Source organism: Bufo bufo, chromosome 1 (genome assembly GCF_905171765.1).
Source record: "Bufo bufo chromosome 1, aBufBuf1.1, whole genome shotgun sequence".
Classification (NCBI taxonomy): domain Eukaryota; kingdom Metazoa; phylum Chordata; class Amphibia; order Anura; family Bufonidae; genus Bufo; species Bufo bufo.
This window is the reverse complement of record NC_053389.1, coordinates 681,988,990-682,016,444: the sequence shown is the minus strand read 5'-3', so window position 1 is coordinate 682,016,444 and position 27,455 is coordinate 681,988,990. Positions and strand designations below refer to the sequence as shown.

The 27,455-nt window shown below is 42.6% G+C and overlaps 1 protein-coding gene across 1 annotated transcript in view; it reads right to left on the bottom strand.

Annotated features, from left to right (window-relative positions):
* The window catches only part of LOC120985919 (aminopeptidase N-like), a 126,608-nt gene extending 105,214 nt beyond the window's left edge, over positions 1-21,394 (bottom strand). The window contains exon 1 of the mRNA XM_040414140.1: positions 20,777-21,394. Coding sequence (XP_040270074.1) covers positions 20,777-21,378 — 602 coding nt within the window. The 5' untranslated portion in view covers positions 21,379-21,394. The remainder of the gene's footprint in view (positions 1-20,776) is intronic.
* Positions 21,395-27,455: the final 6,061 nt, after the last annotated feature.

The window sequence follows — 27,455 nt, the reverse complement described above, 5'->3', positions numbered from 1 at the left end:
TCACCTCGAAGGGGGGGGGGGGACATGCTGCATTATCTGAATAATGCAGACATTTCCGGATGGCCTCAAACCTGGAGCGTGTCATGACCGTACTGTAAAGTGGGGTCTGGTAGAGGACATCCCCACTCCAGTAATGCCTGACACTAGGTTTCTTGACTAGGCCCATATGCAGCACGAGGCCCCAAAATGTCCTCATCTCGGCTGCACTGACCGGCGTCCAGCCACCGGGCCTAGCCAAAAAGGAGCCCGGGTGTTGAGCAACGAACTGTTGGGCGTACAGGTTCGTCTGCTCCACCATTAGATTTACCAGTTGGTCACTGAAAAAATGACAAAAAAAGTCATATTCAGTGAAGCCCACTGTGGAAATCTGGATTCCTGGTTGGCCTTCAAAATCAGGAATCACGGGCTCATATCGCTCTGGGGTACACCAGACAAGTTCACCGGCAGGGGGCTCCGGTGGATTTAACTGGTGGGCCGGAAAACTAGTACGAGCCCCAGAGCTGCTCTTACTAGGGTGGGCTTCACTGGGACTCTCGGACTCGGAGGCAAGCTGGGCGTATGCCTCCTCGGCCGAGAACATCCAGCGGGCCATAGGGGAGTGTGTGTCTGCGTGTGTATCTGCGTGCGTGTAAATCTTTATTTGGTGTGCGTGTGTGTGGGGGCACGGGTAACAGAAAAAAAAAGACTAACAAAAAAAAAGGGCAAAAAATGTGAAAAAAAAAATTCTAAACCGTCCGAAATTGATCAGCGGTGGGGTGTGCGATGCTCTAACAGTGGCCGGACGCTAAGAGTGCCGGCCACAGTAAGCGTATGCACAAAAACAAAAAAGCGGCAGCACCCCTGGGGGGTCTAGGGTCACACAGCTGTGCTGTGGACCCCAGACACCCTACTTAGGGTGATGCAAGAAAACTTTTTTTCACACTAACTTTCCCTTTATTATCCCTGCCTAGCCCAACCTTTCCCTATACTTTTCCTAATTACCTGCTAATCAGATGGGGGGGGGGGCTCGGGCACAGATCGGGTCCTGGTGGGCAAGGATGGGTGCTGGGGCACAGATGGGGTGATGCTGGCTCAGATCGACGATGACGTGCAGGCAGGGCTCCTCTCTCGTCCGCTCTGGGACACAAAAGGAGGAGGAGAGGAGCGCTGGCAACATTTGAATCTCCCGCCAGCCCGCCCACCAACCAATCAGAGGCAATCCTGAGAGGTGATGTCACATCACCTCTCAGGATCGCAGGATGGTGATTGGTGGGGTAAAATCACACCACCGATCACCATCCTGTTCTGGGTTATCGGGTCCTCAGAGACCCGAATAACCCGGAAACGCAGCAAACTGCAGGTCTAAATTGACCTGTGGTTTGCTGCGATCGCCAACATGGGGGGGTCACAGGACCCCCCGGCGCATTTAGCCAAGGTGCCTGCTCAATGATTTGATGCGTCCTTAAGTACCAGGACAACATGACGTACCAGTACGTCATGTGTCCTGAAGAGGTTAAAGAGAATCTGTCACCATGATTCTGACCTATAAAACACTCATTTACAGTATTACTACAAATAAGAGTACTTGCACCAAGTGCAGATTTGTGAGCAGAAAAATCTACATAAAATCCGCACCAAAATTGCACAAAAATGAATAAATGAATCTCTGTAGGAATGGAGTTCATGAGGAGACATGAAGTACAGAGAGGACAGACAGGACAGGCTGTGGTAATGGAGACTGCATACAAGTGCTGCTGCACATTATTATCCACATCACCTGACCCTCCTCTCTGTACTTCATGCCTCCTCATGAACTCCATTTCTACAGAGATTTAGCTAAAGATCATATTAAACTATATTCAGTTTCATAGAAGATGAGGCAGCTTTTTGGCTCAATGCTCTGAAGTAACTTATCCTCCTGTGTGATCAGGACAGGTTTTCTGTGTACTAATAGGACAGCGACCATTTTATTTCTCCTAATGATTCTCCCTAAACAAAACAAGCCATTATAACTAATGAAAGGTATTTAGGAATATATTTATAATAAAGTAATATTTAAGTATTTTTATTTTGCTAATTCCCGGAGAACCCCTTTAAGGAATGGATGTCCAAAGAATAATAATAAGCAAATTACTGGCATATCCAACTCCACTTCAATGACTGATATAAACCAGGAAAATAGCTATGATAAAAAAAAACTTAAGGTTAATATGCACTGCTTAACCCCTTAAAGGGGTCCTCTGGGAATGATTTAAAATGGTTGCCAGCAACCTGTCCCAGAATGTGAGCAGGACTGGTTGTCTTCACTTGAAGAGGTGCCTAAGAGAATGATGGGGTGGAGCCTGACTACATGCTGGCACTTGTATACACTGCATATTGGTTAATTTTTCTGTCAGGCTGCTCAGCCATGATGGCATATTGTAGGCTGGATAGAGCCATTTCAATCTATTGTAGATCAGTGTATTCCCTGAGAACGCCCCTTGGGCATAACTGTTTTAGTTTTTAATGTAGCTTTATCTTTTCAGGGGTGAGTTACATTTGTAATTACACTATTTTGGGGTGCATATAACTTATTGATTATCTTTTATTAACTCTAGAGAATGATGGGGGAAAAAAAAATCAATTTTACTCTTATATAAAATGTTCTGCCTTTATTCTTTGAATATGATTATGGCAATACCAAATGTCAACTTTTTTATAGTTTACTGCTTTTTTTAAAACATAAAATAAAAAGTACTTTAACCCCCGGTATGCCCTATTTCCCGAGTCCTTAAGGACTCAGGACGTACCGGTATGTCCTATCTTTAAATCGCGATTGCGGCACGGCGGGGGTTAATCTCAACAGGATGTCCGCTGAAATCATTCAGCGGGCATCCTGTCACAACGCCTGTCACATGACCCCCCCCCCCGCATCGGCGATTGCAGCAAACCGCAGGTCAATTCAGACCTGCGGTTTGCTGCGTTTCCGGTCCATTCGGGTCTCCGGTGACCCGATGAACCGGAAAAGGACTGTGATCGGTGGTGTGATTACACACCACCAATCACAGTCCAAGCATTTGGGAGAGGCGGTGCTGTCCGTGGTGCTGATTAGGGGTGGCGGTGCTGTCCAAGGTGCTGATTGGTGAAGGGAGAGAGGCGGGAGATTCAAACTCCCGGCGCTCCTCTCTCCCCTCCTCTTCCCGTTCAGCACCTGCACCGTCCACAACCGTCCTCACCAGGCGATTTTGTAGGCCAACCAGGAATCCAGATTTCCACAGTGGGCTTCACTGAATATGAATTTTTTTTGTCATTTTTTCAGTGACCAACTGGTAAATCTAATGGTGGAGCAGACGAACCTGTACGCCCAACAGTTCGTTGCTCAACACCCGGGCTCCTTTTTGGCTAGACCCGGTGGCTGGATGCCGGTCAGTGCAGCCGAGATGAGGACATTTTGGGGCCTCGTGCTGCACATGGGTCTAGTGCAAAAACCCAGTGTCAGGCAATACTGGAGTGGGGACGTCCTCCACCAGATCCCACTCTACAGTATGGTCATGACACGTCCCTGGTTTGAGGCCATCCGGAAATGTCTGCATTATTCAGATAATGCAGCATGTCCCCCCCGAGGTGATCCTGCCCATGACCGTCTGTATAAGATACGGCCGGTCATCGATCACTTCAGGGCCAAATTTGCACAGGCCTATGTACCTAAAAGGGAGGTCGCGGTTGATGAGTCTCTCGTTGCATTCAAGGGGAGACTCAGTTTCCGCCAATACATTCCCACTAAGCGGGCGAGGTATGGCGTGAAAATGTACAAAATTTGTGAGAGTACCTCAGGGTACACTTACAAATTTTGTGTGTACTAGGGGCGAGATTCCCGTATTGAACCCCCAGAATGTCCCCCCACTCTGGGTGTTAGCGGGAAACTTGTGTGGGACCTTATGCACCCACTGCTAGATAAGGGTTACCACCTTTACGTGGATAACTTTTATACTAGCATTCCCTTGTTCAGATCCCTTGCCGCCAGATCCACGTTCGCTTGTGGGACCGTGCGGAAAAATCAACGCGGCCTCCCTACCTACCCCCTCCAGGTACCTATCCCCAGGGGTGAGACCCGTGCCCTTACCAGTGGAAACCTGTGGCTGGTCAGGTATAAGGACAAGAGGGATGTCTTTATACTGTCCACAATCCATGGTAACAGCACCATCCCTGTCCTTGTGCGAGGTACCGCGGCAACGGTCCTCAAGCCCGATTGTATCGTCGACTTCAATCGGTATATGGGAGGAGTTGATCTCTCTGATCAAGTCCTCAAGCCATATAATGCCATGCGCAAAACCCAGGCATGGTACAAAAAAGTTGCGGTCTACTTGGTACAGGTTGCCTTTTACAACGCTTTTGTACTATCCCAAAGCGCTAGCAGCACAGGGACATTCCTCCAATTCTATGAGGCAGTCCTCAAGGACCTGATCTTTTCAGACCGGGAAAGAGCAGGCCGGAGTACCTCGGGAAGTGGAGGCGCCCGGATCGTCCCTGGCCAACATTTTCCAGGTGTGGTCCCCCATACTGGAAAGAAGGGACAAAAAAAGTGCAGAGTGTGTCACAAGAGGGGGATACGGAAGGACACCACCACTCAATGTGACACTTGCCCCGATCATCCGGGCCGCTGCGTTATCGATTGCTTCAGGGAGTATCACACTTCCATGGAGTACTACATTTTTATAATCCCCAACAGTCCCCTAGAGAACATAAAAAACTATGGCTCTCAGACTTTGGAGACACGGAAACAATTTTTTTTCCCCAAAAATATTAGTTTTAGTGCAGGCATCCTCAAACTGCGGCCCTCCAGATGTTGTAAAACTATAACTCCCAGCATGCCCAGACAACCTACAGCCATCAGCAGGGCATGGTGGGAATTGTAGTTTTACAACATCTGGAGCGCCGCAGTTTGAGGATGCCTGCTTAGTGTTTCCAAAGTCTGAGAGCCATACATATTGGGCATCGCCGCGTCCGGATGAACAGCGTTAAAAAACAACAAAAAAAAAGCCATTTTTTGTGACCTAACATCACAAAAAGTGTAATAGCGAGCGATCAAAATGTCATATGCACCCCCAATTAGTGCCAAAAAAACCGCCATCTCATCCCGCAAAAAATGAGCCCCTACATTAGATAGTCGCCCAACAAAAAAAATAAAACTGTAGCTCCCAGGCTATGGAGATATTAAAATAATTATTTTTGGTTCCTAAAATTATAATATAGTGTAAAATCGAAATAAATTTTAAAATGTAGACATATTAGGTATCGACGCGTCCGTAAGAATCTGCCCTATAAAAATAACATTTGACCAAACCCCTCGGATGAACAGCGTTAAAAATATAAAATAAAAACGGTGCCAAAACACCCATTTTTTGGCAAAATTTCCATTTGAATCCTATTTTTCCGGTAATAAAGCAAGGGTTAACAGCCAAACAAAACTAAATATTTATTGCCCTGATTCTGTAGTTTGCAGAAACACTCCATATGTAGTTGTAAATGGCTATATAGCCACACGGCAGGGCATAGAACGAAGGGAACGCCATATGGTTTCTGGAAGGCAGATTTTGATGGACTGGTTTATTTACACCATGTCCCATTAGAAGCCCCCCCTGATGTAGCCTAGACTAGAAACTCCAAAAAAGTGACCCCATCTAAGAAACTACACCCCTCAAGGTATTCAAAAGTTACTTTACAAACTTTTTTAACCCTTTAGGTGTTCCACAAAACTAAATAGCGAATTTAGAAACAATTTTAGAATTTAAATTTTTTGTTACCTTGCCTCAAAAAAGTGTAATATAGAGCAACCAAAAATCATATTTACCCTAAAATAGTCCCAAAACATCAACCACCTTATCCCGTAGTTTCCTAGATGGGGTCACTTTTATGGAGTTTCTACTCTAGGGGTGCATCAGGGGGCTTGAAAGGGTACATGGTGTAAATAAACCAGTCCAGCAAAATCTGCCTTCCAAAAACCATATGGCGTTCCCCTTCTTCTATGTCCTGCCGTTTAGCCAAATAGTAGTTTACATTTGGGGTGTTTCTGCAAACTACAGAATCAGGGCAACCCATATTGAGTTTTGTTTGGCTGTTAACCCATTTTTTCCAGTAATAAAGTAAGGGTTAAAATGGAAAATTTTCCAAAAAATAGAAATTCCAAAATTGTTTCTCCATCTCCCATTAACTCTTGTGGAACACCTAAAGGGTTAACAAAGTTTGTAAACCCAGTTTTGAATACCTTGAGGGGTGTACTTTCTTAGATGGAGTCACTTTTTTGGAATTTTATTTTAGGGGAGCAACGGGGGGCTTGAAATGGGACATGGTATAAACAAAACCAGTCCTGCAAAATCTGCCTTCCAAAACCCATATGGCGTTCCCCTCCTTCTATGTCCTCCCGTCTGAGCCAAACAGTAGTTTAGGACCACATATGGGGTGTTTTTGCAAACTATAGAATCAGGGCAACCCGTATTGAGTTTTGTTTAGCAGTTAACCCTTACTTTATTACTGGAAAAAATGGGTTAAAATGGAAAATTTTCCAAAACATTGAAATTCCAAAATTGTTTCTCCATCTGCCATTAACTCTTGTGGAACACCTAAAGGGTTAACAAAGTTTGTAAACCCAGTTTTGAATACCTTGAGGGGTGTACTTTCTTAGATGGAGTCACTTTTTTGGAATTTCTATTCTAGGGGAGCAACGGGGGGCTTGAAATGGGACATGGTATAAACAAAACCAGTCCTGCAAAATCTGCCTTCCAAAACCCATATGGCGTTCCCCTCCTACTATGTCCTCCCATTTGGCCAAACAGTAGTTTAGGACCACATATGGGGTGTTTTTGCAAACTATAGAATCAGGGCAACCCATATTGAGTTTTGTTTCGCAGTTAACCCTTACTTTATTACTGAAAAAAATGGGTTAAAATGGAAAATTTTCCAAAACATTGAAATTCCAAAATTGTTTCTCCATCTGCCATTAACTCTTGTGGAACACCTAAAGGGTTAACAAATTTTGTAAACCCAGTTTTGAATACCTTGAGGGGTGTACTTTCTTAGATGGAGTCACTTTTTTGGAATTTCTATTCTGGGGGAGCAACGGGGGGCTTGAAATGGGACATGGTATAAACAAAACCAGTCCTGCAAAATCTGCCTTCCAAAACCCATATGGCGTTCCCCTCCTTCTATGTCCTCCCGTCTGAGCCAAACAGTAGTTTAGGACCACATATGGGGTGTTTTTGCAAACTACAGAATCAGGGCAACCCATATTGAGTTTTGTTTGGCAGTTAACCCTTACTTTATTACTGGAAAAAAATGGTTAAAATGGAAAATTTTCCAAACAATTGAAATTCCAAAATTGTTTCTCCATCTGCCATTAACTCTTGTGGAACACCTAAAGGGTTAACAAAGTTTGTAAACCCAGTTTTGAATACCTTGAGGGGTGTACTTTCTTAGATGGAGTCACTTTTTTGGAATTTCTATTCTAGGGGTGCAACGGGGGGCTTGAAATGGGACATGGTATAAACAAAGCCAGTCCTGCAAAATCTGCCTTGCAAAAACCATATGGCGTTCCCCTCCTTCTATGTCCTCCCGTTTGGCCAAACAGTAGTTTACGACCACATATGGGGTGTTTCTGAAAACTACAGAATCAGGGCAACCCATATTGAGTTTTGTTTGGCAGTTAACCCTTGCTTTGTTCCTGGAAAAAATGGATTATATTGGAAAATTCTTAAATTTTATGTCCATTTGCTATGAATTCTTGTGAAAGACCGAAAGGGTTAACAAAGTTTGTAAAATCAGTTTTGAATACCTTGAGGGGTGTAGTTTCTAAAATGGGGTAATTTTTTGGGTGGTTTCTATTACGTAAGCCTCAAAAAGTGACTTCGGACCTGAACTGGTCCATAGAAAGTGGGATTTGAAAAATTTCTGAAATATTTCAAAATTTGCTTCTAAATTTCTAAGCTATGTAACATCTGCAAAAAATAAAATGACATTCCCAAAATGATACAAACATGAAGTAGACATATGGGGAATGTAAAGTCATCAAAATTTTTTGGGGTATTACTATGCATTACAGAAGTAGAGAAACTGCAACTTTGAAATTTGCAAATTTTTCAATTTTGTTTTGTAAATTTGGTATTTTTTTGTGCAAAAAAATTTACTTTTTTGACCCAATTTTAGCAGTGTCATGAATTACAATATGTGACGAAAAAACTATCTCAGAACGGCCTAGGTAAGTCAAAGCATTTTAAAGTTATCAGCACTTAAAGTGACACTGGTCAGATTTGCAAAAAATTGCCAAGTCCTTAAGGTGAAATAGGGCTGAGTCCTTAAGGGGTTAAAGGCTATGGACAACTTACAGGCAATTTTTTATGATTGCATTTTACTAATTTCAGGCTAAAGTCATTTTTTCAATTGGTCTTTATAAAAAATGTTCACCTATTTTTTAGATGTAAGGGTTAAAAATTTATTTGCAGAGTATCACTTCTCAGTTCCCAGAGCTGAGGGCTGATGTGAAGCCTTAGCTCTCCTCTCCTGACCTCATAAACACTCATTTAAGCCACATTGTTATCCGTTTGATATGAATTTAGCTATTATATATGTTTATGAGGGGAAGATTAAAAATTAGGCTTCACATGAGCTGCCAGCTGATTGAACTGAGAAGTGATACTTAAAATTGTAAAATGCAATCATAAAAAATTGCCCTGAAGCTGTCCATAAAATCACAATTTTTTTTTTGTTGCCATATTCTGAAAACTTTTTTCTTTCTTTTTTTCTGTTGAGCTATGTTAGGGTTTGTTTTTATTGGCACCATTTTTGATCACTTTTTATTCCACTTTTTTAGGCAAGATGACCAACAGCCAGAAATTCTGGTATTTAAATATTTTTTTTTTAGCGCGTTTACCACGATAGCTAACTAATGTGATCATTTACTAGTTTGGGATCCATTAGAGATGAAACAATACCAGATATGTGTAGTTGTTTTTATATTTCTTGAAAGCACATATAATAGGAATGTTTTGGTGTTTTTCTTTTATAATTTTTAAACACAGTTCTTCACCACTGGAACTCTCAATCGCTAGCAAAATATACAATAAATATGTATTGCAGTTTATTATGGCCATAACATGCACACGACCGTATATTTTGCATATTTAAAGAATGAGCTATAGTTTGAAAAAAATGACTTTTTAAAAATATTTTGTACTGTTTTCTCCAAATAAAACAGCAAAACATAATAAAAAGCCTTATGTGTCATGTAATAAAAAGTTGCAAAGGTCATTAACCCCTTCCTGCAATATCACGTACATGTAAGTGGGAGAATGTGGTGCCTTACCGCATCCTCACGTGCATGTTTGTGAAGTGATCGGGTGGGTGCAAGAGCAGTTACTGATAGCTGTATGCGGTGATGCCGGCGGATTAACCCTTTCACATGCCACGGTCAGCGCTGACCGGGGCATGTGCGGGTTTACAGAGGGAGGGGGCTCCCTCTGACTCTATCGGCCCCCCACACTGTGCTGACAGGGGGCCGATGGTTGCCATGGCAGCCCCGATGCCTTACACAGGCATCGAGGCCTGCCAGCTACGGAAGCCCAGGAGATCCAGCCTGACGCTAACAGACTGTATTGTACTGAATTGAAACAAGGATCAAACCCTGAAAAGGTGAAGTCCCACAATGGAACAAATATAAAAAGTAACAAAAGTGAAAAAAAAAGTTTTTTTTATAATAAAAAAATAAAAGTTTCAAGTAAAAAAAGGCCCCCCTCGCCATAAAATAGTGTTAAAATAAATAAATAAAAAACATACAATAAGATATCGCCGCGTCCGTAACGACGTGCTCTATAAAAATGTCACATAATCTGCCACCTCAGGTGAACGCCGTAAAAAATTTTTTAGTAAAAAATGCTATTTTTTTGTCACCTTACATCACAAAAAGTGTATTTCCAAGCGATCAAAAAGTCATACGCACCCAAAAATCAAACCGTAATCTCATCTCGCAAAACATTATACCCTATGTAGAATATGGAGACACTAAAACATTATTTTTTGGTTTAAAAAATGCTGTTATTGTGTAAAACTTAAATAAATAAAAAAAGTAAACATATTAGTTATCGCCGAATCCGTAAAAACCTGCTGTGTAAAAATATAAAATGAACTCACCCCTCAGATGAACACCGTAAAAAAAAAAAAAAAACGGTGTAAAAGAAGCAATTTTTTGTCACCTTACATCACAAAAAGTGTAATATCAAGCGATCAAAAGGTGATACGCACCCCAATTCATACCAATAAAACCATCATCTCATCCTGCAAAAAATTAGACCCTACCTAAAACAATTGCCCAAAAAATAAAAAGCTATGGCTTTCAGAATACAGAGACACTAAAACATTATTTTTCGGTTTAAAAAATGCTGTTATTGTGTAAAACTTAAATAAATTAAAAAAGTAAACATATTAGTTATCGCCGAATCCGTAAGAACCTGCTGTGTAAAAATATAAAATGAACTCACCCCTCAGATGAACACCGTAAAAAAATAAAAATAAAAACGGTGTAAAAAAAAAGCAATTTTTTGTCACCTTACATCACAAAAAATAAAAAGCTATGGCTTTTAGAATACGGAGACACTAAAACATGATTTTTTTGTTTAAAAAATGCTGTTATTGTGTAAAACTTAAATAAATAAATAAAAGTATACATATTAGGTATTGCCGCGCTCATAAGAACCAGCTGTACAAAAATATCACATAACCTAACCCCTCAGGTAAACACTGTAAAAAAATAAAATAAAAACTGTCAAAAAAGCCATTTTTTGTCACCTTACATCACAAAAAGTGCAATACCAAGCGATCAAAAAGTCATATGCACCCTAAAATAGTACCAATCAAATCTTCATATCATCCCGAGAAAAATGAGCCCTTACATAAGACAGTCGCCCAAAAAAAAAAAAAAAAATGGCTTTCAGAATATAGATATTTGGTATTTTCGCGTCCATAACAAACTGCTCTATAAAAATAGCACATGATCTAACCTGTCAGATGAACATTGTAAAAAATAAAAATAAAAACGGTACTAAAACAGCTATTTTTTGTTACCTTGCCTCTTAACAAGTGTAATATAGAGCAACCAAAAATCATATGTACCCTAAAATAGTAGTAACAAAACTGCCACCTTATCCCGTAGTTTCCAAAATGGGGTAACTTTTTTGGAGTTTCTACTCTAAGGGTGCATCAGGGAGTCTTCAAATGTGACATGGCAACTTAAAATTATCCCAGTAAATTTTGCCCTCCAAAAACCATATGGCATTCCTTTCCTTCTGTGCCCTGCCGTGTGCCCGTACAGCAGTTTACGACCACATATGGGGTGTTTCTGTAAACTACAGAATCAGGGTAATAAATATTGAGTTTTGTTTGGCTGTTAGCCCTTGCTTTGTTACTGGAAAAAATGGATTAAAATGGAAAATCTGCCAAAAAAGTGAAATTCTGAAATTTCATCTCCATTTTCCTTTAATTCTTGTGGAACACCTAAAGGGTTAATAAATTATGTCAAATCTGTTTTGATTACCTTGAGGGGTGTAGTTTCTAAAATGGTTTGTTCTAGAGTGGTTTCTATTATATAAGCCCCACAAAGTGACTTCAGACCTGAACTGGTCCTTAAAGATTGGGTGTCACGGCCATGGTCATGGTAGTGACTCCTTTACCGCATGCGGTTGCCTGCGGTCTGGTTTAGTTGTTCAACCACAGGTGAGGGCCGCTAGTGTGTAGCCTCACTTGTGGTTGCCGCGGGCAACAAGTAGTTGGGTATTGTCACAGTAGAGCAGCCTGAGCTGGTGCTAGGCAGCTTGCGGCAATGTGCATGCGGTTGCACCTAGCAACCTCTCTGTTTGGTGTGTGTGTGTTATGCACTTTGTATGTCTGGTGTGCACTAGGTTTATGTTAGGTGTGCACTGTGACACTTCCCTTCACTGTGGCTGCCCGTGGTAACGTTTGGTATGTGTACATGTGGTGGCAGTGTCTCGGCCTTCTGGCTGACTCCCAGGACATGGTCGCCACCCATGTCGATGCCTGCGGTAACAGCTACAGTGTGATGTGCATTTGGACACTTCCCCTTTAACCTCTTAAGGACATAGGGCGTACAGGTACGCCCTTGTGCCCTGGTACTTAAGGACACAGGGCGTACATGTACGCCCTGTGTATTTTCGATCACTGCCGTGCGGCTGGCAGTGATCGGAACCCGGTGCCTGCTCAAATCATTGAGCAGGCACCTAGGCTAAATGCGCGGGGGGGTCCCGTGACCCCCCCATGTCGGCGATCGCGGCAAACCGCAGGTCAATTCAGACCTGCGGTTTGCTGCGATTTCTGCAGTTTCTGGTCCCCGCGGTCCCTGACCGCGGGGATCAGAAACTTTATATGCCTAAAAAAAGTTTTATTCACCCCCCCCCTGCACCCCCAAATGATTTTTATGGTGGCGGGAGGTGCAGGGGGAGGGTTGCGGGCGGTGTGGGCGGTGCGGGAGGCGGGCGGTGCGGCAGGCGGGATCGCGATCCCCCGCCCGCCTCCCCTTGAAAATTCATTGGTGTTCAGTGGGTATACCAGGGTGCCAGCACATTGCTGGCACCCTGGTATAAACGGCTGACATCTGCGATGCGATGTCAGCCGTTAACCCTTTCCATACAGCGGTCCGTACGGACCGCTGTATGGAAAAGGTTAACAGCGCAGGGAGCTCCCTCCCTCTCCCATCGGGGGGCTGCTGTGCCTTTGCAGCCCCCCGATGGGGAGGGAGAGAGCCCCCAGACAGCCCCCCGAGAGATCCCCTCCTTACCCTTCCCCGTCTGCGAAGTTCTGAGCAGACGGGGAAGGTTCCCATGGCAACAGGACGCCTCTCAGGCATCCTGCTGTCCATGGTGCTGAACAGATCTGTGCTGAAAGGCATAGATCTGTTCAGTGTAAGTAAAATACAGTGCAGTACAATATATATTGTTCTGTACTGTATTATACAGACATCAGACCCACTGGATCTTCAAGAACCAAGTGGGTCTGGGTCAAAAAAAAGTGAATAAAAGTGAAAAAAAAAGTAAAAATCAAAAAACACATTTATCACTGATAAAAAATGAAAAAAATAAAATTCCCTACACATGTTTGGTATCGCCGCGTCCGTAACAACCTGATCTATAAAACGGTCATGTTACTTTACCCGAACGGTGAACACCATAAAAATAAAAAATAAAAAACTATGATGAAATTGAAATTTTGCCCACCTTACTTCCCAAAAAAGGTAATAAAAGTGATCAAAAAAGTCGCATGTACGCCAAAATTGTAACAATCAAACCGTCATCTTATCCCGCAAAAATCATACCCTACCCAAGATAATCGCCCAAAAACTGAAAAAACTATGGCTCTTAGACTATGGAGACACTAAAACATGATTTTTTTTGTTTCAAAAATGAAATCATTGTGTAAAACTTACATAAATAAAACAAAAGTATACATATTAGGTATCGCCGCGTCCGTATCGCCCGGCTCTATAAAAATATCACATGATCTAACCCTTCAGATGACCACCGTAAAAAAATAAAAATAAAAACGGTGTAAAAAAAGCCATTTTTTGTCATCTTACGTCACAAAAAGTGTAATAGCAAGCAATCAAAAAGTCATATGCACCCCAAAATAGATGCCAATAAAACCGTCATCTCATCCCGCAAAAAATGAGACCCTACTTAAGATAATCGCCCAAAAACTGAAAAAACTATGGCTCTTAGACTATGGAGACACTAAAACATTTTTTTGGTTTTAAAAATGAAATCATTGTGTAAAACTTACATAAATAAAAAAAATTGTATACATATTAGGTATCGCCGCGTCCGTGACAACCTGCTCTATAAAATTACCACATGATCTAACCTGTCAGATGAATGTTGTAAATAACAAAAAAAAAACGGTGCCAAAAAAGCTATTTCTTGTTACCTTGCCGCACAAAAAGTGTAATATAGAGCAACCAAAAATCATATGTACCCTAAACTAGTACCAACAAAACTGCCACCCTATCCCGTAGTTTCTAAAATGGGGTCACTTTTTTGGAGTTTCTACTCTAGGGGTGCATCAGGGGGGCTTCAAATGGGACATGGTGTATAAAAAAACAGTCCAGCAAAACCTGCCTTCCAAAAACCATATGGTGTTCCTTTCCTTCTGCGCCCTGCCGTGTGCCCATACAGCTGTTTACGACCACATATGGGGTGTTTCTGTAAACTACAGAATTAGGGCCATAAATAATGAGTTTTGTTTGGCTGTTAACCCTTGCTTTGTAACTGGAAAAAAAATATTAAAATGGAAAATCTGCCAAAAAAGTGAAATTTTGAAATTGTATCTCTATTTTCCATTAAATCTTGTGCAACACCTAAAGGGTTAACAAAGTTTGTAAAATCAGTTTTGAATACCTTGAGGGGTGTAGTTTCTTAGATGGGGTCACTTTTATGGAGTTTATAATCTAGGGGTGCATCAGGGGGCTTCAAATGGGACATGGTGCCAAAAAAACAGTCCAGCAAAATCAGCCCTCCAAAAACCAAACGGCGCACCTTTCACTCTACGCCCCGCTGTGTGGCCGTACAGTAGTTTACGGCCACATATGGGGTGTTTCTGTAAACAGCAGAGTCAGGGCAATAAAGATACAGTCTTGTTTGGCTGTTAACCATTGCTTTGTTAGTGGAAAAAATGGGTTAAAATGGAAAATTAGGCAAAAAAATGAAATTCTCAAATTTCATCGCCATTTGCCAATAACTCTTGTGCAACACCTAAAGGGTTAACAACGTATGTAAAATCAGTTTTGAATACCTTGAGGGGTGTAGTTTCTTAGATGGGGTCACTTTTAGATAGTTTATCCTCTAGGGGTGCATCAGGGGGCTTCAAATGGGACATGGTGTAAATAAACCAGTCCATAAAAATCAGCCTTCCAAAAACCATACGGCGCACCTTTCCCTCTACGCCCTACCGTGTGCCCGTACAGTAGTTTACGGCCACATATTGGGTGTTTCTGTAAACGGCAGAGTCAGGGCAATAAAGATACAGTCTTGTTTGGCTGTTAACCCTTTGTTTTTTTAGTGGAAAAAATGGGTTAAAATGAAAAATTAGACAAAAAAATGAAATTCTCAAATTTCCTCCCCATTTGCCAATAACTCTTGTGCAACACCTAAAGGGTTAACAACGTATGCAAAATCAGTTTTGAATACCTTGAGGGGTGAAGTTTCTTAGATGGGGTCATTTTTGGGTGGTTTCTATAATATAAGCCTCGCAAGTGACTTGAGACCTGAACTGGTCCCTAAAAATTGAGTTTTTGTAAATTTCTGAAAAATTTCAAGATTTGCTTCTAAACTTCTAAGCCTTATAACATCCCCAAAAAATAAAATATCATTCCCAAAACAATTCAAACATGAAGTAGACATATGGGAAATGTAAAGTCATCACAATTTTTGGGGGTATTACTATGTATTACAGAAGTAGAGAAACTGAAACTTTGAAATTTGCAAATTTTTCCAAATTTTTGTTAAATTAGGTATTTTTTGGTGCAAAAAAAATTATTTTTTTGACTCCATTTTACCAGTGTCATGAAGTACAATATGTGACGAAAAAACAATCTCAGAACGGCCTGGATAAGTCAAAGCGTTTTAAAGTTATCAGCACTTAAAGGGACTCTGGTCAGATTTTCAAAAAATGACCTGGTCCTAAGGTGTAAAAAGGCTGTGTCCTTAAGGGGTTAAGTGGTTTCACTCCCTGTTAGTGTTGGAAGGGTTAATTCCCTCTCCTGTGTGTGTCTGTGTGGGTGTGGCCACTTTGGACTATAAAGCCTCTTTGGAGATCTGAAGCTGAGGGGTTCTTCAGCCATGCTTTGCTGGAGAAACCCTCCTGGTATTTCCATCTGCCAGTGGGGGCCACCCTTGTGGTCATAAACAAATTGTTATGTATTGTTTATACACAATGTATTGAGGATGTGTTTTTGTGTCATGTCTATTCTTTGCAGCGTATGGTTTCCTGGTGTCCTGTGTGGTGTGTGTGCTCTGTCGTTTGTGTTTGTGGACAGCAGCACTGATACTTGGGTCCCAGGCCCTGTGTCTGTGGCAGGTGGGTGTTAGTACTAGTTGCACTTACCTGCCATTGCCATATGCCTGTTTCCGTTTCCCCTGTTTTTATAGTTTGGCCATCTTTAGACTCCTATTTCTCCATGTCCAGGAGAAACCGGTAGTCTACCCAGCTCCTAGCGTAGGGACCGGCGGAGGGAAAGTAGGGACCCGAGGTTCCAGAGCATGAGTCCTCCTACCTTCAAGGTCGGCTCATGTCGCTAGGAGTTAGGGTCAGATTAGGGAGGCAATAGGAGGTGACCTGCTCCCTAATTCTGTGTTTCTGGCCAAGACGTGACTACCATCCTCTGTCATCGCACGGCTGAGGGTTTTCCCCATCCTCAGCCGTGACATTGGGTTTTGAAAATTTTCTTAAAAATTTTAAGATTTGCTTCTAAACTTCTAAGCATTCTAACGTCCCCAAAAAAGAAAATGTAATTTACAAAATAATCCAAACTTGAAGTAGACATATGAAAAATGTAAAGTAATAACTATTTTAGGAGGTATCACTATCTGTTTTAAAAGCAATGAAATTTACATTTTTAAAATTGCGAATTTTTCCAAATGTTTGGTAAATTTGTAATTTTTTTATAAATAAAAATGAAATATTTGGACTCAACTTTTCCACTGTCATGACGTACAATATGTGATGATAAAACAATCTCAGAATGGCTTGGATAAGTAAAAGCGTTTTAAAATTATTACCACATAAAGTGACATGTCAGATTTGCAAAATTAGGATGGGCTCTGAAGGTGAAAGGGGTTAAAGGATTAACCAATAGGCGCTTTCCTCGCTAGTAAGGGAAAGTGTTTACTGGTTATTGCAGGGCACCTACAGTACATCTGGGGGTGCAGGAGGCGGTATGAAAAAGTTAGCGCTGTTATTTATAGTGAAGGAAAGCACTCATTTATGAATAGGATGCAGGAAGGAAATTTCGCCACTTAAAGAGATTTCCTGGTAAAAATGAATTTTATATAATCACAGCTAAGACAATACCCCGTCAGAGGGAAAATATGTAATCACAGCGTACCACCTGCATTAAAACGTAGCCTTTATTATATCGTACATATAAAATAACAAACTGCCATTATAACAAACACACACAAAAAAGAAAAAGAAAAGCAAAAATCGACACCTAATAACTGGAGATGCAATTGGTGCTCTGAGAGGATTGTTTCTGTTGCATAATGAGATCCCTAAAGAACACTCGATTATAGACAGGATGACAACTACTGGGTTGGGCCTGTCCCTAGGTATGGCCCTAAGATATTTAGTCCTGCCTAAAAAATGGAATAGCCGCCCCGATAAGGGCGATCCCGTGTTCAGGTACCTCCTGTATTGCCCTAGTTTGCCCCTGTTCGATGACAGTTGGACTGGGTCTAACCACGGCCTCCTAGATGATGACCTGATCTAAATACAGAAAACAATAAAAATATATTCACAAATTGTTGCACCATATAAGTATATGCTAGATCCAATGTGTCGTTAGAGTAAGAGAAAAAAAGGTATTTAATGATACACATTCTAGGCGGCTGCTTACTGCTCACAATGGTGCACTCTTACAGCACAGCCATACCAATGACCTGGGCTCATCAGGGGATATACAGTTCAATAACATAACAGGCATCAGTATTAGCATGAGTAGGACACAATCTTCCTTATCATGGATGACGTTACAATGAGATTGTCATCAGTGTCAGGCTGTCAATCATTACAGCCATACATTACCAATCACCCCTCTTGGATGATACAGTCAGAAAAAACAATAGACAGGGTCAGAGCCCTATATAGGTTTAGGGGATAGATATAATACCTCCGTAGATACAGACATATAGACACTGCACCACATCCATTTATACACTAATGAAGTGCCTGCCAATCATATACAGCAGTGTTCGCATTAATTTGTTTATGTGCACCATAACAAGAATGATAATTATGGTACTTATGTGTCCAGGGTGACTACAGGGGGGTGGTTGCAGGCGTCCAAATGTAGATGCCGCAGCCCACCATCTTCCGGCTTGGCTAGTGATGGTCTATATCGCCGTCATTGGTCACATGATGGCGAATGCGTCCTGAGAAGAGGATCCCGGTGCCTCCTCCTCTACTGCGTCATCACGCCGCCTGATAGCGTGTCACCGCATCCTACATCAGCGCCGCTGGTCACGTGAGGGCATCTGATCCCACCCACCTACCATGCCATAGCCAAGCCCCCATTCAGGAGGCACCTTGCAAACAGGTATAATGATGTTCTTCACATTGAGCCCCGTCCTCAGAGCCACCTAATCGCATCCAAGTTACGTAAATACTGCCAATCGATATGAATATACCAATTTGAATGGTTCCTTTGTTTCATAGGATAAACAGATGCAAAATAGAACAGTGATCCTAGAGCCCTAAGGTCACATGATCACATCAGTCTTAGTATATAATATATATGTCAGTCGGCTAATGGCCAGATGATTGGGTAGATACCCTCTATATGTGTGCCAACCTCCACCCCCCCCATTAGGTAGACAACCCTCTTTCTATAGTATATGTCGATGGAGATCACATTCCTTTTGATTCAGTGCAGGTCTAAATCAGAATGTCAATTCTGGACAGAGGCACTACAATCCCCATGTCTGTATCTGACTGTACAATTTTATATTAAACATCCTACACATTCTTGTCAATCACGTGTATGTGTTTCTTTTTAGTTTTTTATGCTATATTTATTTATTTGTTATTTTTGTTTTATTTTATTTTAACGTTCAAATTTTTCTTTATAAGAGAAGGTGGAATAGCAGGGTTTTGGAGATTTCTACATACCTTCCCCTTATTGCACTCAATCCTCTGCTATAATATGCCCCCACTCTTATATCGATACTTCATGGCAAACTATAAAAAGCAAGAGAAATCAATCTTCTCATTAAGTCCCAATGGTGACATTGTATTTAACCTATGAATCCATCTGAACTCCTTTTATTTCAAGATGGTATCTATGTCACCTCCTCTGATAGAGTGTTTGATTGTTTCTATAATAGAGAACCGTAATATATTTGGGTCTGCTCCATGCTGGAGTACAACATGTCTGGACAGTGGTTTGTCACGTTTATGGCGGACATCACCAACATGTTCCATTTGGACGCCTGCAACCACCCCCCTGTAGTCACCCTGGACACGCAAGTACCATAAGTACCATAATTATCATTCTTGTTATGGTGCACATAAACAAATGAATGCGAACACTGCTGTATATGATTGGCAGGCACTTCATTAGTGTATAAATGGATGTGGTGCAGTGTCTATATGTCTGTATCTACGGAGGTATTATATCTATCCCCTAAACCTATATAGGGCTTTGACCCTGTCTATTGTTTTTTCTGACTGTATCATCCAAGAGGGGTGATTGGTAATGTATGGCTGTAATGATTGACAGCCTGACACTGATGACAATCTCATTGTAACATCATCCATGATAAGGAAGATTGTGTCCTACTCATGCTAATACTGATGCCTGTTAGGTTATTGAACTGTATATCCCCTGATGAGCCCAGGTCATTGGTATGGGCGAAACGCGTAGGGATTATATATCTATACCAATAGTGCATTTGGCATCGCAATGTACGGCTGTGCTGTAAGAGTACACCATTGTGAGCAGTAAGCAGCCGCCTAGAATGTGTATCATTAAATACCCTTTTTCTCTTACTCTAACGACACATTGGATCTAGCATATACTTATATGGTGCAACAATTTGTGAATATATTTTTATTGTTTTCTGTATTTAGATCAGGTCATCATCTAGGAGGCCGTGGTTAGACCCAGTCCAACTGTCATCGAACAGGGGCAAACTAGGGCAATACAGGAGGTTCCTGAACACGGGATCGCCTTTATCGGGGTGGCTATTCCAATTTTTAGGCAGGACTAAATATCTTAGGGCCATACTTAGGGACAGGCCCAACCCAGTAGTTGTCATCCTGTCTATAATCGAGTGTTCTTTAGGGATCTCATTATGCAACAGAAACAATCCTCTCAGAGCACCAATTGCATCTCCAGTTATTAGGTGTAAATTTTTTCTTTTCTTTTTCTTTTCTTTGTGTGTTTGTTATAATTGGAGTTTGTTATTTTATATGTACGATATAATAAATGCTACGTTTTAATGCAGGTGGTACCCTGTGATAAAAATGAATTTTAACAAGTTCCTGCAGCCCCTGAAATAGAACACTTTCCTGTCTCATGCTGCCCAGCGGAGAGCAGGTAAGTATAAATCTTCTGTTTCAGGGGCCAGAAGTTCCTATTACACGGCACGATATTTGGGCCAATTACTGGGAACAGGTGTTTATAGGAACGCTCATTGCTGATAACTGGCCGGTATAATCGTGCCAATGATCAGCCAATCTGTGGGCTGCCTTGACAAAGGCTCCATAGAGAGAGCTGAAACGTTGCTGTCTACACATGGGTGAATAAAATACCCTTTTTCTTCACCGATATCTGTGTGCTGCCTTGGATTCTTTTTCTACATATATTCAGTTGGATCAAAGTCCGCGATCCGTCTCAAGGAATTGCACCACCTTGGATTTGTGTGCTGCTCATCTATTTTTTTATTCATTTCATTAGATAGATAGATAGATATGAGATAGATAGATAGATAGATAGATATTAGCATTTAATAACAGCATCTATAATTTCTGTCATTATTAGATTGTTACTTACTTGGTGACACCATCATCTACATATTCACTTCGGTAAAATCCCGCCAGATCATCTGCCAGTTCTCCCACGAACTCTGTGTGAAGTACATATTTTTTCATAGGTTGCAGTTGTTCGTTGAGAGGCAGTATTAAATAATTTGTCTCCTCTGCAAAAAAGTGTTTGTTTGAGCTGATATGTCTGCCGGTGTCATCAGTGAGTACGGGGTCTGTGGTATAATTGAGCTTTTTACTGTGGATAATGAGATGTTGTGTTGCTGTTTTACATGTGAAATAGGCTTTGCTGACTCCATGAAATACGTAGAGTCCTTGGTCATTTTTTGTTAAAATGGGTCTAAGGTCAATATCATAAAGTTCTGGTTCTAGGTGAGGCGGAAGGCGATATTGATCCCATGTTTCATTGGACACAGGAGTTGTAATGGCAGGTTTTACTGATGAAGCGGTGCTTGTTGGAGCGGTGGTGGTTCCTCCATTCTCTACCTTATCATTGTTGGACTTCTCATTTGAATAAACCACTGCTAGAGCAATTATTGTAGTCACTGCAGCTATGGCAAAGAAGATGCTGACAAAGGCCACGATCTTGCTTACGTAGAAGCCTTTCCCCATTGTGCCAGAAGGTGCCACAGGAACCAAGAATGGGGACACTGTCCCTTTTATACCTCCTCACAATCTGGAGGTAGGAGTTTGCACATGACTTCAGCTAATTTATAACTAGTTGGAGCAAAGGTTGCTAGCCGGTGCAATCAATTGTCTATCTGATCTTCAGCACTTGGCCTCCACTCTGATAATTTATAGCTGATGTACAGTACAATTATGGATCAAATATAACGTCGATCTTCAGTCAGTTTAGGATCTGCAGGTTAAATGCCTATAAGCAGATCTACAATACTCCACATAGAATTCGATTATTTTTCTTTACAGTGTGACACTGAGCAGCACTGTCCTATGGAATCCATTATCCTATGGTACCTCAGTGGAAACCTCCTAGTAAAATGTGTGGGGTATAAGGGTCCTAAAAGATGTCGTAACACCCCTTCACCCAAACAAAGGTAAGACAATACCTTTGCCCATCAAATATGCATTATTTAGATAGTTATGCACATGTGTATCGATGCAGAGGGGCTCAGTGTACCAGATGTAGCAGTAGTAAGTTTTCTTTTTGGCACAGTACACCATCATATTACAATATGATATTTGTTCTATTACAAATAAAACTTTTACAAATAAAACTTCCACTCACTATGTTATCTTAATATGGAACTAAAGATAAGAGAATTAATTCTAAACAAATTAGATTTGTAATGAATTTCCCCAAAAATTTTCTTCCAAACAAATCCGAAGATTTGGCAATTTGATTTGATTGATCGATGAATTATGCACAATGGTGCCCGCCATTTTACATTTAAAATTCAGGGCATTAGTGAGGGAAACAGGGCAGGGAAGACGAAGATGGAGGATTACATGACTCCTGACTACAGTCAGTCTGACAACCAATCAGGAGAGGGAATATTGGCTGGTTTATCATGCTCTAAGCTAGCTCTGAAGCAGATAAGCCATTGTGAGCTCAGCCTCTGATGTGATAGGATGTGTCTTCCATGTCTGGAACAGACAGAGCAATAAGATACACAAGCCAGCCATTTTAGGGTCTTTCAGGGACAGTGTAGGGATCGTGAAGAAGATATATTTATGTAGATTGAATTACTAAGTACTATACAAAGTCATGTACGGTATAAAGTTAGCAATCCCTAACCTGACAAACGCCATCCTACGCGGTTAACCCTTAGGATACCAGCGCCGTACATGTACGGCTCAGAAATGCAGGACAGAAATCCCAGCGCAGTACAGGTACGGTGCGCTGATCAGGCGGGTGCAGGGGCTGCGCCCGCCCGATCAGAGGCAGGTGCCTGGCTGTCACTGATAGCCGGACCCCTGCTGTATGCTCCGGCACGGTGAAAAAACACTGATGCCGGTGTATTAACCCTTGCATGGCCGCGGTCAGCGCTGGCCGCTGCACGTGCGGTATCCTCACGGGTGCTGGTGTTCATGGGGTCCACGAGCTGCTGTGAGTCAGGGTCACCTGGATCCAGAAAACAGAAAATCATAAATACATAAACAGAACTTATCTTGCAGACGACTGTGGACTGGGAACTAGGAACAGCATGCACACACACTCCAGGAAGTTGTATAAGCCGCACACTACTGCATTCTGGGGAGGAACTTAAAGGACAGCAATCAGTCCAACTGCATGACAGCTGAGATAGACCAACGAGATGAGGAACCAAACCAAAACAAAGAAATTCAAGGAGGAGGATCTGAAAGGCTCCTGTCAGAGCTTCTCAGCTGTCTGGCTGTGACAGTACCCCTCCCTCTACGAGTGGACTCCGGACACTCAGAGCCCACCTTCTCAGGATGGGACCTATGGAAAGCCCTGATGAGACGAGAGGCCTTAATGTCCGTCACTGGGAGCCACATCCTCTCCTCAGGACCATAACCCTCCCAATGAACGAGGTACTGGAGGGAACCGCGGACAAGACGAGAATCCACAATCCTAGAGACCTGAAATTCAAGATTTCCATCAACCACAATCGGAGGAGGAGGCAAAGGCGAGGGTACAATAGGTTGAACATAAGGTTTCAATAAGGACTTATGAAAAACATTATGGATCTTCCAAGTCTGAGGAAGATCAAGACGGTAGGCAACAGGATTGATGACAGACAGGATCTTGTAAGGCCCAATAAACCTAGGACCAAACTTCCAGGAGGGAACCTTCAATTTGATATTCTTGGTAGACAACCACACCAGATCACCAACATTCAGGTCCGGACCAGGCACTCATGCTCTTTAGATTATCCTGAATCTTTTGCCAAATAGATGACAAAGACGAGGAGAATCTGTCCTCATCAGGTAAACCAGAAGACCCCTCTCCTGAGAGAGTCCCAAACTGCGGATGAAACCCATATGCACCAAAAAATGGTGACTTATCAGAGGACTCCTGACGATGGTTATTTAAAGCAAACTCAGCAAGGGACAAAAAAGAACACCAATCCTCCTGATTCTCCGCCACAAAACAGCGCAGATATGTCTCCAGATTCTGATTGACGCGCTCTGTCTGGCCATTCGACTGCGGGTGGAAAGCAGAAGAGAATGACAACCGAACCCCCAAGCGAGAACAGAAAGCCTTCCAGAATCTGGAAACAAACTGGGTGCCCCTATCAGAGACTATGTCTGAAGGAATACCATGCAATTTGACAATGTGGTCAATAAATGCCTGAGCCAGCGTCTTAGCATTGGGCAAACCAGGAAAAGGGATAAAATGCACCATTTTGCTAAAACGGTCCACCACCACCATAATCACAGTCTTCCCCGAGGAACGAGGCAAGTCCGTTATGAAGTCCATGGACAGATGTGTCCAAGGACGGGAAGGAATGGGCAAAGGGAGGAGAGGACCTGATGGCCGTGAATGAGGGACTTTGGCACGAGCGCAAGTCTCGCAAGCTGTCACAAAACCCTCAACCGACTTACGAAGCGCAGGCCACCAGAATCTCAGAGCGATGAGATCCAGTGTGGCTCTTGCCCCCGGGTGCCCAGCAAGGACCGTATCGTGGTGTTCTTTAAAAATCTTGTGTCTCAAAGCGAGAGGCACAAACAACCTCCCAGGAGGACAAAGATAAGGAGCTTCTGACTGGGCTGCCTGCACCTCTGCCTCCAATTCAGGAAAAAGAGCAGAGACCACCACACCTTCAGCCAAAATGGGACCCGGGTCTTCAAAATTCCCACCTCCCGGAAAACAACGTGACAGGGCATCTGCCTTCACATTCTTAACCCCAGGGCGGAACGTGACAACAAAATTAAACCTTGAAAAGAACAAAGACCATCTGGCCTGTCTCGGGTTCAGACGCTTGGCTGACTCCAAGTAGGCCAGATTTTTATGGTCAGTAAACACAGTAATAGGGTGTCTGGCTCCCTCTAGCCAATGGCGCCATTCTTCAAAAGCCAACTTGATGGCCAACAATTCCCTATCTCCCACATCATAATTTCTCTCTGCGGAGGAGAGTTTCTTTGAGAAAAAGGCACACGGTTGCCATTTGGCAGGAGAGGAACCCTGAGACAAGACCGCACCCACCCCTACCTCAGAAGCATCAACATCAACTATGAAGGGTAACGAAATATCAGGTTGTACCAGGATGGGAGCGGAAGCAAAACTCTCCTTGATATTAGAAAAGGCCTTACGCGCCTCTACCGACCAGGAAGAAAAATCTACCCCCTTTCTGGTCATATCAGTGAGTGGTTTAACAACAGAGGAATAATTCAAAATAAATTTCCTGTAATAATTGGCAAAGCCCAAAAAACGCATCAGCGCCTTCTGATTCTCAGGAAGCTCCCACTCAAGCACAGCGCGGACCTTCTCGGGGTCCATGCGAAAACCAGAAGCGGAGAGAAGAAACCCCAGAAATTGAATTTCTGGAACTGCAAACACACATTTTTCCAGTTTTGCGTATAATTTATTCTCCCGCAGAATGAGCAAGACCTGACGTAAGTGTTCCTTGAGTCTTGAAATCAGGAGAAAAAATCAAAATGTCATCCAAATACACTAATACAAATTTTCCCATTAAATGATAAAAAATGCTGTTGACGAAATGCTCAAAAACGGCTGGGGCATTCATCAAACCAAAATACATAACCAAATTCTCAAAATGGCCCTCAGGGGTATTGAAAGCCGTCTTCCATTCGTCTCCTTCTATGACCCTGACCAGGTTGTATGCCCCTCTTAGGTCTAATTTGGAAAAGACTTTAGCCCCAACAACCTGGTTAAACAGGTCCGGGATCAGAGGAAGCGGATAAGGATCACGAATAGTGATACTGTTCAGCTCCCTGAAATCCAGACAAGGTCTTAAAGAACCATCTTTTTTCTTAACAAAGAAAAAGCCAGCGGCAACAGGTGACTTCGAGGGTCGTATGTGTCCTTTTCTCAAACTCTCAGAGATATAAGCACGCATAGCGACCCTCTCAGGTTGGGAGAGATTGTATAAACGAGATTTAGGCAGCTTGGCGCCTGGGATGAGATTAATAGGGCAATCATACTCCCTGTGCGGAGGCAAAACCTGACTGACATCCGAAAATTCAGAGAGGAAAGGTGGTACAGTCTTAGTAGAAACCTCAGAAACAGATGTTATGAGGCAATTCTCTCTGCAAAAGTCACTCCAACCATTTATTTGCCTCGCTTGCCAATCAATGGTGGGGTTATGTTTAGTGAGCCAGGGTAGTCCCAACACTAGAGGAGTAGGCAAACCGCTAAGGACGAAACATGACACATCCTCAACATGAGCATCACTCACAATTAAACGGATATTGTGAACTATGCCCTTTAATGATTTCTGAGAAAGTGGAGCGGAATCAATAGCAAAAACAGGAATATCCTTTCCCAAAGTGCATACCTGGAAACCATGAGGCAAATTGATTATCAATGAGATTTACAGCTGCTCCACTATCCACAAAAATCTCACAAAAAATGCTCTTGCTCTCTAGCGCCACCCTAGCAGGTAGGACAAAACGGGAACTACAAGCAAACGGAAAACCTTCAATTTCCGCCTCAACCCTGCCAATAGTAACAGACGGAACATTTTTAAAAGATTTTTTCCTTTTTGTCTCTCTATTACTCCCAGAAAACTGCCTGAATCTCCTAGAGGGACAAACATTTGCCAAATGATTTATACCTCCACAACAAAAACAAACCCTCCCATGCGGGCTGAATCTTCTATTGTCAGAGGCAATCAAACCCAGCTGCATGGGCTCCTGCTCAGAAGGGGCTGACAGCGACTGAGACCCCTGCGCACAGAATGAGACCGCTGCACTGTCCCGGGACTGAGTATGACAGGAAGGAGAGATCTCTCGTCTCTCACTAAGATGCCTGTCAATACGAACGGCCTGAGACATAGCAGAGTCCAGGGAGATTGGCCTCTCATGAAAGGCAAATGCATCTTTCAATCCCTCTGAAAGACCCTGGCAAAATTGACTTCGGAGTGCAGCATCATTCCAACCAGTATCAGCTGCCCATCTCCGAAATTCTGAGCAGTATATCTCTGCGGATTGTTTACCCTGGCATAACAGACGTAGTCTAGACTCAGCCAGAGCAATACGATCCGGATCATCATATATCTGACCCAGGGCTAAAAAGAATTCATCCACTGAGCGGAGGGGCCGTGCCCCCTCCGGTAGCGAAAAGGCCCAGGATTGAGCGTTACCCCTGAGCAGCGATACAATGATCCCCACCCTCCGTTCTTCATCACCAGAGGAATGGGGAAGAAGGCGAAAATGGAGTTTGCAAGCCTCTTTAAAACGCACAAAATTCCCTCTACCCCCAGAGAACGTATCCGGGAGCGAGATCTTAGGCTCAGCACAAACTCCATGAACGCAAGCTGAACCGGTCACTTGAAACTGAGAAAAAATCCTACGGAGATCAGCTACCTCCAATGAAAGACCCTGGAGGCGTTCAGCCAAAAGTGAAACCGGATCCATGCTTGAGACGGTTTTGGCGGCTTATAATGTCACGGATGGTGTACAGGAAACAAGACAATACAATATAAACAATGACTCACTGGATCCACAACTAAGGAACAAAAGGGAGACCCCTGCATGAGACCTGCCACTCTCCCTTATTGCTCAGCCTATGAGACCACCCCAAA